The following is a 13,734-nucleotide window of genomic DNA, read 5'->3' as shown; positions in this document are numbered from 1 at the left end:
CAATACGATTCCATAGCCCTCTTTCTAAATCAGGCTTGATTTTGAACGACCGAGAGCATCTGCTATTCTACTTTTCTATTTGCATTGTCTGCCGGATTCAGAAATTCAAATATTAACACTTCTTAAGATGACGACTTATATACATCCTGTGGACAAAGGGGATCTAGTGATTTATGAAGTGGATCCAAAGGGAATTGGAATATCACATGTACTTTTGTCTTATTTCTCTATGAAGAGGAATCAATTAAATACTAGTTTAATACCAATTAAGCATCAACATTATTACTTAAGTCACAACTTTTCCAGTCCACATGCCTTAATGAATTTTGAATAGTGGATGGCGGGTTATTAAGTAACGTATATCTCTTAAGCTTTTACCAGTTAAATTGATTTTTGAAATTTCTTTCGAAATCTTGTTCGATTCTTATCTGTGTTGAATTCTATTATTATATTTGGTTAATTGAATATCTTAATGTTTATAGCTGGTTTCACATGTGAGGAGGTCTACAACCATGAGGGGTGCCGAAACCCATCTTTCCGGATATATTCGGATTGCCTTGGCCGTCACTGGTACATCAAGTTTAAACACCGAAGGAGCATGCGCGTTACCTTTTTCCCGGGAGCCAATTTCAAACACCTGAAGGAGCCAAAAAGATATTCACATTTTTTGCAATGTTCTTTGGAACACTAAGAATAAAATCAAGTATAATTGTAGTATTTTGTACCTATTTTTCCAAATATGGCGTGGTTTGCCTTACCCTATGTTGGTTAAGATGATCTACGTAACCCTGCCAAGGATCCGATTCTTTCCTCCTGTGATATAAAGAGAATCTTGTTATAATGCCCCATTGCATCTGAGAGCTACTTCCGGCGACCTTCAGCCCAAAAATGTTTGTAATTTTCTTGAAATCAATTTCCAGGTAGTATTTCTGGTTTCTGGACTTTTGATAACGTTCCGGGATTCCAAATCTGTATGGCTGTATGCCTAGTCCGTACATAGCTCGCCACGCCTGTCTGTTGTCAGCCAGCGCAGAAAATGAGTCGTCAGGTCGGAAATTCGTGCTGCCATACCTCCAGACGGGCATTAACCGACAAGATTCGTCTAAAACATTGCAAATGATAATTCTAAAGTTTAAATGATTTATCACATCTGAAATTCGTTGCATAATAGCGAGAGAGTTCACGGAAAATGCCTACAATATTAATAATAAGCATGTTCTGAATATGAAATACCTTTACTTACATGCAGTCTTGGTGATCACGTCGTCTTGTTTTTTGATTTGTTTCATTGCTGCTGATTTCAAAGATGGCTTGTTTTTGGCGGGTGAGAGACTCTCGGCTTCGGTCTTAACAGGGTTTTTTCCCGTCACTTCCGGTGTTGATGTTTGCGGTTTACTGACCTTGACCTTATTTGACACTTTCTTTGGAGGTTTTTTGTCCATATCATTAATTTCTTTCTTCAGCTGATTTAATTTTTTTACTGTTCTGTCAATTTTCTTGGACAATCTATCAATCTTTTTGCTTTTCTTGCTATTCTTTTGGTGTGAATTCTTCCCTTTGTCTTTCCCCTTAGGTTTCTGGTTCTTAGCTTTCTTTGCAGATGTTACCTTTGGTTTGTGTTCACTCTTATGTTTCTTATTATTATGTGATGTTTCTGATTTATTCTGTTGCTTGGTCTTGGGAGATAAAGACTGTTTGGGGGCAACCTTATTGTGAGATTTCTTTTCATTATTTTTACCATGTTGATCATTTTTCGAGTGCTTTCTCTCTGCGCTTTTGCTCTCTGGCTTCTTTGTCTGTTTCCCATTCTGTCTATGTTTACTGGACTGGACTTTATCCTTGTTCGTATCCTTATTTTTGGCCTCGTTCTTTTGTTCACGTTTCAGTCTCTCATCAGAATCATCAAGACCATACCTATGATAGTCCACCATTCCGTATTGCGTATTTTTTCTGGTATTTCGTCTTTCTTTGGTTTGTTGAACGTTTGTTTTTGGGTGTTTGTGTTCGGCTCGGTGATTCCCCTTCTGTTTTGACTGTTTACGGTTCAGTTTTCTATGTTTTTTGTTACTGTATTGTTTTCTATGGTTAGTCCTGTGATTTTCGAAAGATTTTGCCTTACCGGTCTGTCCACCACGGTGAATTGTCTGGACCTTGTTATTATGGTGCTGCTTCTGTGCCATCTTATGCTTCATCAACTTCACTTTATGTTGGAGGCGGAAAATCTTTTGTTGGATCTTCTTTTTCATTTGATCCTCTAGATTTTTCTTTACGGAGTTATGTGCAAGCTGTAGGGGTAGGATCGGATTCTTTTCAGCTATATCGGTGTCTGCACAGTGCTGGATTGACATCATCATGAAGGGGACGCCATCCCAGAGTTCAGGAATGACGCGTAACACTAGCGTCGTCACGGGATTGGCTAGAGTGACGCTTGTTATAGTGTCTGGAATGGCAATGTTTCCAAGGTTGGCAAAAATCTGGAAATGATATAAACACATCACATTTGGCTATTGCAAGATATGTGTTGGAAATTTGGCGTCAAAACATTTTCAAACATTTTCTAGAAGGAAAAATTATACATTCATGATTATCTGCTGAAAATACATCTGACGTAAAAGTTTTGTTTTCCCAGCTGATTCGACACGCAAGAGCATACTCTACGTAAGAACAATTTCTAAAACGAGATAAGCTATTGACAAATAAGTTTATAAAACAAGAATATTAAGAGTCTCGTTTAAAGTCAACATTTCGCAAATTCTATGGTCGATACAATGATCTTGTCAGGAAATACAATCTATCATTAAGTCGAATGTTGACTGACGTTTTTCATACAAATTGTAAGGCCAATACTTTTACACCGAATTGTCTACGGATTTTTCCGTTTGCCCGATCATGACAAGGAGCACACGGCGAGTGTGACCGGTTGGCAGGGGATGCTTCCTCCTCCATGGTACCTGATCCTACCTCTGATGTTTAAAGAGGTCCGTGTTTGCTCTGCTCCAAATTTTTATTGTTTCAATAGACTTTTGAGCTTGATTACTGTTCGTTGTCTTCAAATTTCACATCGCAATTAATATGCTATGCAAGTTTTTAGACGGTTTGAATTATCTGTTTACCAGTCTTGGAGTTGTTAATGTACGTCCAGTTTTAGACGGTGGAATTACTTGTTTACCGGTCTTGGAGTTGTAAACGTACGTCCAGTTTTACCTGTTTACCGGTCTTGGAGTTGTTAATGTACGTCCAGTTTTAGACGGTTGGAATTACCTGTTTACCGGTCTTGGAGTTGTAAACGTACGTCCAGTTTTACCTGTTTACCGGTCTTGGAGTTGTTAATGTACGTCCAGTTTCCGTCGCTGTTCAGATACTGGATCATATACTCCGTGATGATCCCACGTCCGTCTTCCCGCGCCTGAGAGATCCGCCCCTGCTTTCCTCGCATGGTCCAACCATAGATAGTTGTTAGATGAAGGAAAGGGATGTCGGCAAAAACCCGATTGTTTCTCTCTCGGTAGTCGATCCGTCGGCTCTGCAGCTTCCAGAAATAGCGAGCCACTTGTGTTGTTATCCTCCGGATGCAATCCGTTCCTTATTAAAGAGAACATAATCATAGTTTTGTTCATTTTCCAGGAATGGTTCTATGAATGCCAGAAATGTTCATAGGTATATATGTAGGTATATCATCAGGTTTAAAGGAAGATTATCTCACCTTTACTTGGTGGTTGATTTCTTCCAGTCTGGTTCCCATCATTACCAAACACTGCACAACTAACAGAAGAGCAAGATGAACATAAGAGTCCTTGAAGATTTTACTCCCAAAATTTGTAAAATAAAAAAATATGTAGTTCTGAAAAGTGAATTCTAGGCAAATTACACAATATCACAAATGTGTTAATTTACAAACCTACAGTATTAGTTGATTCAGCGGCACGTGCCACTAAAAAAAAAAGGAAATTGTAAATCTTGTCATAATTATTGTCCACATCATTGCATAAATGTACATACCAAAATCCAACAAAAAGCAAAAATTTCAGGTGGAACATCCTGTGGTTATCATGTTTATGCAAGTTTGTTGTGTTATGACGTCACTTTTGACATCATGTTTAAAATTTTGGAATGCCGATCCCGACTACTTCCTTTTTTTGGGTTGCACATTCTTCAGAGAGTCGTTGAATGGCAAACTTAGCCATAAAATTAAGAAAATGTTGATAAAACTACAATAATTTTATTTTTCTGTGTCATTTAACTTTCTCATAAGTTTGCCCTTCCCCAGGACCCACTCTATCCTGGATTCGTCACTGTTGTGTTAGACAAATTTCACATTCTTGAGAGTTATCTTCCGTTGTCGGCGTCACTCATTTTTGTTTCAACCTTCAAACAGTATTGGACAATTTTGACCCGTTCCTGAATTGCCTTAGTATGGGGCAACAAATAACATAATGAACATATTCAAACGGATTTAATTTGCAAGATATTGCCCCTAAAAGTTGGTAATGTTATAGAGGAAAAATAGTGTCTTACGCCGGTTGACCCCAGATTGACCCCGCAAAGGGAAATAACTTTCGTAATTTATGTGAAATTCATCTATGAAGTAAAGCCTATAACAATAACTAGCTATTTTTCTTTTATTTAACCATATAAGTGTATTTTTTTTCACTGTCAGGAACTACAAGAAAGATTGTTTTTACATGCTTTTATAGTGTACATGAACGTAAAGGAAATTTATACAGGAACCCGTCATTTCTTGTCGTGGGCGAAAACTTGCATTTTATCAGAATATATGACAATGTGTAAAGAGAGACAATCCAATACGATTACCAGTACAGCTTGATGTAGACACACATGTTCGTCGGGTTTGTCTAGATTTCATCAAAGTAACATACACTGTAACAGGCTTACTTTTAAAAAAAAATTTTCGAAGCTTACGGAAAATTACCTATTTTCGCAAACTTGAATTTTTTTTAATTTTATGTTATTAATTAATGATAAAAATAGAACTTAGAACAGACGTCACCCTCACCAAAATACCGTCAAACATATAGATTATTGATTATATGTATTCATTTCTGGAGAAGAAATAACCAATCTGATTAAAATCAATCCACAGTATTTAATAAAGGGTATTTTGATATATATATATATATATATATATATATATATATATATATATATATATATATATATATATATATATATAATCAGATACATATACCTCATGTATTTCTACTATCTAATTATCGATATTGAAACGTGTGCAACACAGCTTTAAAACAAGTTTATGTTAAATTGAGGGATATATGTATTCATGTTTTTAATTATTGATAAAAATGATTTATTTTGCTCATAACAAACACCATAGTTCTGATTATTGTATTTTACCCTTTGATATAAAATGTTTTGGTTCATCCCTTTCTTTCCTCATCTGTCTGAACTTCCAACTTGCTTAGTGTAAAAATGAAGACTTGATATATTAAAAGCACAAAGTAATTGTGACGTGACCTAAACCCACAGGTCATTTCGCGCTGAACAAGGTTATATAATTTCACAGGGATTACAAGATTTTGAAATTCTATTCCTGACTAAAACACTGGAAGCTCTTTTGATCAGATGTGTCATGAACCTAAACCAACGTCATGTAAACAATGTCAAATTTCTTCTGCTTACAACTGAGCCATTCAGGCCGATTGTAGGAGGGGGGGGGGGGCTCAGGGAGATCGAGCCCCCAATTAATTTATATATATAGTATGCCATATGTATAGAAAACAAAGTTACTTTGTGGGTGTGCCCGCTCAATAACCTTTTTTGGATTTTTTTTCAGTCGTAGACCCCCCCCCCTTTCTCAACTAAAATATTTTGCTGCCCCACCCCATCCCATCCAAACCATTGCGCTTCCAATGGATCTGCCATGCAAATTGGGGACATTCATGTATCAAAACTACGTTAAATAATATTATATGAACAAAGTCATTTAAAAATAAATGCATGTTTGGCAAAGTTTGTGGAAAATTGTATCATGGAAGGTCCAAAATGCTAACATACCGGTATTAATTTTGTTCTTAGTTTGTTGTTGTTTTTTTTTTTTTATTAAGAACACATATAAAATTAATAAAATAATAAAATACATTTTCACAAAACCATCGCGGATGGTTGAAATAGATATGAAAACTTATGGCTTTATCAATGAATACAAGTTTATGTTATTTAGTCAGTTCCTTTGTATTTAGCTTTTTTTTATATTTATACACAGTACTTTGTAAAGTTATTATAAAATTGGCTACAGTGCTGGACCATGGAGTTTCTTCTCAGAAGAAAGATATGTTAAAAAAGTTCATGTAGATTTAATATCATTTATCTTAAAAATTGTTCATGCTGTTTCTTTTTCACTCGGCAGGATGGGGGGGGGGGGGGGTATCACAAATATGAACCTTGCATATATACTTACTGAAGAAATGACTTTAGGAGTGCTTCCACTAGAGGGCCTAAAAGATTCTGAAGTCAAAATCAATACTCATGTTACTGCTAAAAGACTACGCCCTTAATTGTTGTTAAAGCGAATTTGACCTGGTTTGATTAAAAAAGACAGAAAGAGAAAACTAGGTTCATCCAATACTCATATGACAGAGTACAGCATAGTCACTGATTTTCTGCACTTGATGTAAACAAAGACTAGATGATATTTCCGTGCTGTATTAGCCGGGTATTAACGTGTCAAACTTTGCTTTTTTTTCCTTCTGCCACCTGGGTGTCCTGCTTTTCGTGTCAATTTACTATTTACTCATCACGGAAAAACCATATTAATCTTATATTAATCGTAGGATATTTGTATGAAACATTCCCTGAAATACATCAAAATACATATATATAGAGAGAGAGGGGGGGGGGGGATATGTACATGTGATATTTCAAATATTGACGCTTCTGGTGCATTTTAACCTTTCGTATATATATTTAAAAAATAATACGAACAATTAATCAGAAAATAACGATGAGATAAATTACCCTGGCAGTAGACCTCTTCATTTTTACATAGTCCACTGCGTTTTTAGGAGGTTATTTAATAAGAATGTTAATTACCGCGTTTTCCTTCGCTATAATATAGAAACATTTTTCCTATACTCGTGGGTAAGTATTTCAAGTGGTATCCCTGTTTGTTCAGACTGTTTAATTATGTGTGCCCAACACTCACACAACAGGCAGAGAGACCAAAAATATTCAATAAATCTCTTCAAGTAGCCGCGATGATTTTGTGAATCAAATTTGTCACACTTGGAATTTATTACATCCAGAAAATGAACAGCTTGGTGAACCTATTGGTCCATCACAGTACAGTAAACACGCCCAGTTGTAGTACATTAATGAAATGTCCCCCACTCAGCGTGTGGGTGGGCCTAAGTCTTTATCAATGGAAATCATTTGTTCTTTTTCGGAAAATTAACTTCAAACACTCTAATCAGGACGTGCCAGCCATTTTATCTTTGATGATGCGACTTCAGAAACTTGGTCCAGACATTTCTTTGTGACGGTCCCAGCCTATAGTCAGTGTCAGTGGATACATTCCTATCATAGGAGCCACCGTGGAGGCATGGTGGTGCTCGGTTCACTCTTACACCCAGGAATTTTCATGGTGCTAGTGACTCTAGGGTCGGGACTACAATGCCCCGCTTGTGAACGCATACACTGTAGTCCCCGGAAACCCTCCCAGTTGACTTGTAAAGGTGGTACCAGCACGGGGATATGTGGATGCTGTCCCACCTGTGCTAAGGTGATGGGGGAGCGATGTGGAGGGGATTTTAATTACCTTGGTAAATGTGATAGAGGACTTTACTGTCAAATTCAGGACCCTCAGAAATTCACAGACCGTCAACCCGAAGGAAACTGTGTCCTAGGTTAGTATATGATTCATGTTTGTTGGATTGTCTGTCTGTAATTAATCTTCATTAGCAGAAAAAGGAAGGAATTTGGTATTTCTAAAAAGTTAAGACAAAGTTGCAATTGTTCAAAAATTAAAATGTATAATTTTATGATTTGGAAACGGTTAATTTTATATAATTTTATTTGTACAGGATTTATTTTTGTAGTTACATAATCATCCCATTTTAGTTTTTTCAAAGAATTAATAAATATCAAAACTTTGCATTTGACATAAATCTAAGGTAAATTTAGCAGAATTTTTAAAAAATTAAATACATTTATAAAATAAGAACTTTATTTCACATTTTAAAATAGCATACCGAGAACATTTAAGCTATAAATTAGATTTGTGAATACCCGTGTTTTATCTATATATATTGCTCAAGGAAACATATTGAAAATATGTTAATTAAATGATTAATGATTCGCAGATTGAAAGATTTCTTTGTTGTTTAATGTAGGCCTGATATTTGCGGTAATTTTTTTCTTTTTTCTCTCTCTCTCTTTTGTTTCTTTCGTCTGTCCCATAATACCATGAAAAAAAACCTCATATACACTCATATAAATACTGGTAACTTAAAAACGAGAAAGTTTTGAATATACAGAAAATTACAAACATGGAAAATGAAATCCGTTAAATTTGTTTATCAGACTAGAATAGACAATACGTCCCATACAAGCAATCTGATATGGTGTATACTTGTATTCTATAAAACCCATGTCAATCAGTGTCTAAATATTCAGTTTCAACACAAAATTCAAGGTAAAAAAGGTTCTCTTAAATTTAAGGCGCACTTCCGATGTTATTCGTGTTCATACGATGTCAAATGCACCCAGGTCTGCACAGAAGTGTGACCTTAGTGGGAATATCAATGGGAGAGAACTGTTCGAATATGAAATTAATTGGAGTAAGAGACAAAATTGACATGTCGCATAGGTCATTTGTTTATAAGAATAACTTTCTATAACTATATGCAAGTTAATTAGGGAATATATTTGCCCACAGAGATACACGTTTTCTTAAGGGTGTCCGCTACAATAACTCTTTAATTTTTTTTTCTTTGAATGTCTCAAAATAAAGGTTGAATATTTTTCGTTCAACAGTTTTTACTTTATGCACTTAAATTATATGATTCATTGTTCTATCAAGTCTTAGAATTTTTTTGTTGTTTTTGTTTGTAAAATGTAGATATTACAATCTATAAACGTTAAAAGAATTTACATTTTTTTAAAAGAGAAATCGAATTTCCTTTAATCTTGCCTTTCAATTAATTACAAGTAACTGCTGATTATCAGAACCCGAGGGACGGACTACCTTAAGGATTGCAAAAAAATATAGACTTTCCCAAAAACCTACAGGGCCTGTAATTGTATTTATGGCGTATTTTTACTTTTTTCTGCGTTTGGACAATCGAAAAAAGTCTTTCCATGGCGAAGGGCGAGCGGAACAGGCATTTATTATTCCCAATGGCGTCAATTGGTAGACGAAAATACCCTAAAATATCTTACAACAATATAGCTACAACATAGCTAGTGCAGTTCTCCTATCCAGCTAAATACCACTGCTTTTGTTTTAAGCTGTCATTGCGGTTGATTCTACGAGTGATTTTCGGATTCCTTTTATTTATTGTGTCTCAGTTTCACCGATTAACACTGTTTGCAATTATCAAGTCGTTATTTGTGGAAACAGGATATCGACTATTTCCATGGTCTAATTCTCTCTCTCTCTCTCTCTCAAATAAAAAAAAATGATAAAAAATAATGAAATAAGTGGGATTTTGGCAGGATGTGTACAGGTACTGTCACCGTGTGACACAGATTCATTTAAGATGACATTGATTAAATTGTTCTATTTGAACAACTTTATCAAAACCTTCTCTTGATGAATTTATATTCTATTGTTTAATAGTCTACATTTTTAATTTCGTCTTAAACTTTTTTTCACGTTCTTAAACTTTAAATATTTAGTCAGCTAATTTCACAGCTATCAAACTTGGAAGAGAAAACGTTAACCCAATACATTTCAACGGCTACAAACATAACAAGACAGGCTTACTTCTCTAAGTCACGACACAAAACAATCAGAAGACTGATACAACGTCTTTATACATACAATTCTATAATCATCAGTGAATGTTGCATGTGTTTGTGTTTTCCAAATGACTAAAACATAAAATACTGACTAGTATGAAAATTCAGCATTTCAGAAAAATGTGATCTATATGATGTACATGTAGTATTATGGATCAACATAAAGAAAATGTTAAGAAACACATGACCGAGTTGGTACTTTATTTTTGGAACCAGTGGTGGGAATTTACCCCCGAAATAAGTCTCTTAAGGTTATGATATGCCTGTTATGCACTCCATGCCTCCCCATCAATCTCTTCGATCTAAAACCCAGTGTAACCAGCCTCTGTAGACTGTAGATAGTTCCACAGACTCTGGGCAAAGATCTAAAGAAATAACAGCTTACTGGTTTGCTGCACTAAATGTACTTGGATTTAGGGGCAGAATTGGGTGCCCCCCAGCAGCCGTTTTGACAGTGTTTATGATGATCGGATTTGGAGAGTGCAGAAAGAATCAAATGATGATGTTGATAATAACTGATATTGAATTAGCATTAGCAGTGTGACATACGAGTACAGTACTGGAAGGGTAAACCGCAGTCAGGCATCGAGATACGACGATGCTCATCTTCGTTGCCAATATCCTCTTGGTTTTTATAAATGATAAATATCAAATAATATAGATTTGCTAGGAAATCATGATTAATAATCACAAAAATACATAATTAGATTATTTTTATTGTGAAATGTCATGTTTTGTTTCCGATAGTTCCCTCACATATACAAGATGCTCCGAAGCCTCATCAGAAATGCCGACCAAAATGTTCGCCAAAATTTTGCCGGGAACACCCCAGAGCAATATGCAGTGCTATGTAAGTACAATAAGACAGAATTAACAACGGGTTTTTCAAAGAGGACAAAATTGGCAATTTTATGTACCCCTTACTCGCTGACATAATTAATGTTAAAGTAGTTTTTCTCGGTGAAAGACTTTATAAAGCATCATACAGATTTGGCACAGATATATTCTTGGATGTGAAGTATCGAAGTACAAGTCTCGAGTATCATTTACAGATTTAAAAGACCCTTCTTTTTATTGTTTTATCACATATTAAGGACCCTCTATACACCAAAAAGTTCTAATTTTGTGGTACTAGTATTTCTCTTTGGTCAGAATTATCTGCCCTTGGTTATAAATTCAAATTAATTGAAATCGGCAGTGAATTACCAGGACTCTTTTTTGTTTCAAATTAAACTTTCATTGAACCATGGAAAATTAAGGAAACCAAGGAAAATTAACTGAACATATTTTAACTATGTAGCAGTGATTTCTGTTCATCAACACCTTTTTGTCATTGAAAATTTTTCTTTTGGGGTAAATCCAAGCCTGGTACCGTACATGTACATTATTATTATCATGTACATATGTGCACCTTTATACGATAATTTTCTAAAAGTTTAAACTAATTTTTTTTTTCCTTAGTGAATAGAGGATCTTTTAATTCAAACTGAGAAAAATGAAGGAAGTAGAACTTTATTTGGAAGAATCCAAAAAGAAAAAAAACCTTGACATGTAGACCTTTAAAATGAATCAATTTATTAATGAATGATTAATAGTTCCCAAGTATGCACATGACAGGATATTTTTTCTGATTTTAGCAAAGTAGCGGACCAATCACGTGACTGCCAATTTCCTTGTCAGCATACTTCCTGTCAGGCCTGTAGATTCATAGCGGAACCAAAATGTAAATCATGTCTAAAAGACGACTTCCGGTGTCTCAAGCGATACGGAAAGTGTGTCAAACGTCAGTATTGTACAAAGAGGAAGTTCCCATGTCGAAAACAATATAATGTGAGTAATCGTTACACGTGAATTTCGATTATAAATGGTAATTACTTAGTTAATCTCTATTTATTAAATAGCAGTTCAGATATATGTGTTGTTTGCAGAAGATTCCATTTTCCTTTTAGTTTGAATTCTGACAAGTCAACATTCATAAGTACTCACATACTGAGCAAAGTGAAATATTGAATGAAAATTCTTGTAATTTTCATTGGAAATATCACTATTTTTTTTTATTTTACAATAAAAAAAAACATCATCATTCAGGCATCACCATTGCCAAAAGTAATTCAGATAATCTCTGTCGGAAAGATTTGGAATGAAATCAAATCAAACCTGTGATCAGTATTAAGATGAAAGTCGATACTTACGAGAATGAAAGTCAACTCCCAATGTATTTTGTTAATAACACATTGAGTTATTTCTATCGTTCTTTTTTTAGTAACTAATTAATGGATAATGTAATACTTTCTTTTTTTAAGTTGGTACTTTTCAAAATCCTTTATTCATGGAAACTTTCAAGAGCCATGACAAAGCACTTTCTGTGCTCCAAGATCGTACACGACAATCACAAATGGCGGGTGGGACGAAACACTGACACCATGTTTGATCTGGTCGATCCTAGAACTTGCATTACACTGAGCTCCAAGCAAACACAGCCCGATTTAGAATTTATGAACATAATAATATTTGTATTTAAGGTGGACAGACTTAAAGCAGCATGACAAGTCATTCAACTTTAGAGTGGTTATAGTTGTAGTGTATCACCCAGGGAAATTTTCAAATACTTTTAAACTTACCCTTCTACTTGATTATATTTTTTTTTGTATGTGTTTTGTAGAAAAAACAGGAAGGACGATTTCAGTGTGGTGTGCCAAGTTGTTCATAGGGAAATGACACTACAACGTTATGAACTCAGGCAAATTCGATTGAGAATTCTGAATGGCCTTATCTAAAACATGTGCCATTTCCTTAATTTTGTGATAATTAAGTGTTTTTATTATTCATATTTAGCTCACCAGAGCTAAAGGCTCAAGTGAGCTTTTCTGATCGAAAAGTGTCTGGTGTCCTTCAGTCTTTCATCTTTTGTCTGTAAACTTTTCACATTTTTGACTTCTCCTCAAGAACCACAAGGCCAATTTCAACAACTTGCCACAAAATATCCTTGGGTAAAGGGGATTGAAGTTTGTTCACATGAAGGCAAAGCCCTATTTTAAAGGGGAGATAATTGAAAATTAATGAAAATTTAATGGCATCTATTAAAAATTATCTTCTCAAGAACCACTGGGCCAGAAAAGTCGAAACTTTTATAAAAGCTTCATAACACACTGTAGATTCTAATTTATTCAAATCATGACCCCCCGAGGTAGGGAGAGGAAACAACAGGCAATCAAAGTTATACATGGTAATGTACAGGAAATGCCTTTAAAAATATTCTCAAGAACAGCAAAGCTATAGTTAGTTATATTAATTTAGAAGCATCCTTAGGTAGTGCACATTCAATTTGTTCAAGTCATGATCCTCTGGGGGTAGAAGATCAAACTTTTACATAGAAATACATGTGTATATAGAAAAAAAAATCTTTAAAAATCTAGCTTCTAAAGCCATGACTAGTCAAAGAAATATGGAAGCATCGTAAGCAAGTGTAGATTCTGTTCAAATTTTGCCCCCTCCTTGGGGGTGGGGTAAGTTGGGATCACTAATATATAATTTTTTTTCATACTGAACTGATTTCTGCTTTTCTCTAGCCAAAGCTAAGGTGAGCATTGTGGCCCATGTGCCTCTCATTGTTTGTTGTATACCTGTACAAAATGGCTAATTTACGTATTATTTTCTAATGCTGGCTCTGGTGCATCGTGTTGCTGTTCTCACCTTTGTTATTGTTACGAGGATAATATCAATATTGTTCAGTGGTAT

The 13,734-nt window shown here is 35.0% G+C and overlaps 2 protein-coding genes across 2 annotated transcripts; one reads left to right on the top strand and one right to left on the bottom strand.

The window, feature by feature from the left end:
- Positions 1-240: 240 nt before the first annotated feature.
- Positions 241-4,051, bottom strand: LOC133202231 (uncharacterized). The gene is made up of 6 exons (XM_061338012.1): positions 4,000-4,051; positions 3,704-3,762; positions 3,305-3,582; positions 1,244-2,474; positions 759-1,102; positions 241-637 (listed from the first exon to the last, which is right to left on the bottom strand). The coding sequence occupies exons 1-6, from the start codon at positions 4,035-4,037 to the stop codon at positions 470-472; spliced, it is 2,118 nt and encodes a 705-aa protein (XP_061193996.1). The 5' UTR covers positions 4,038-4,051; the 3' UTR covers positions 241-469.
- A 3,116-nt stretch (positions 4,052-7,167) lies between these two features.
- LOC133202224 (uncharacterized) lies at positions 7,168-12,737 on the top strand. The gene is made up of 4 exons (XM_061338001.1): positions 7,168-7,880; positions 10,744-10,846; positions 11,634-11,826; positions 12,659-12,737. The coding sequence occupies exons 1-4, from the start codon at positions 7,577-7,579 to the stop codon at positions 12,704-12,706; spliced, it is 648 nt and encodes a 215-aa protein (XP_061193985.1). The 5' UTR covers positions 7,168-7,576; the 3' UTR covers positions 12,707-12,737.
- Positions 12,738-13,734: the final 997 nt, after the last annotated feature.

This window comes from Saccostrea echinata, unplaced genomic scaffold (assembly GCF_033153115.1).
Source record: "Saccostrea echinata isolate AGI-Se365-2 ecotype Australia unplaced genomic scaffold, CSIRO_AGI_Sech_v1 ptg000002l, whole genome shotgun sequence".
Taxonomy (NCBI): domain Eukaryota; kingdom Metazoa; phylum Mollusca; class Bivalvia; order Ostreida; family Ostreidae; genus Saccostrea; species Saccostrea echinata.
This window is presented reverse-complemented; position numbering and strand designations above follow the sequence as displayed.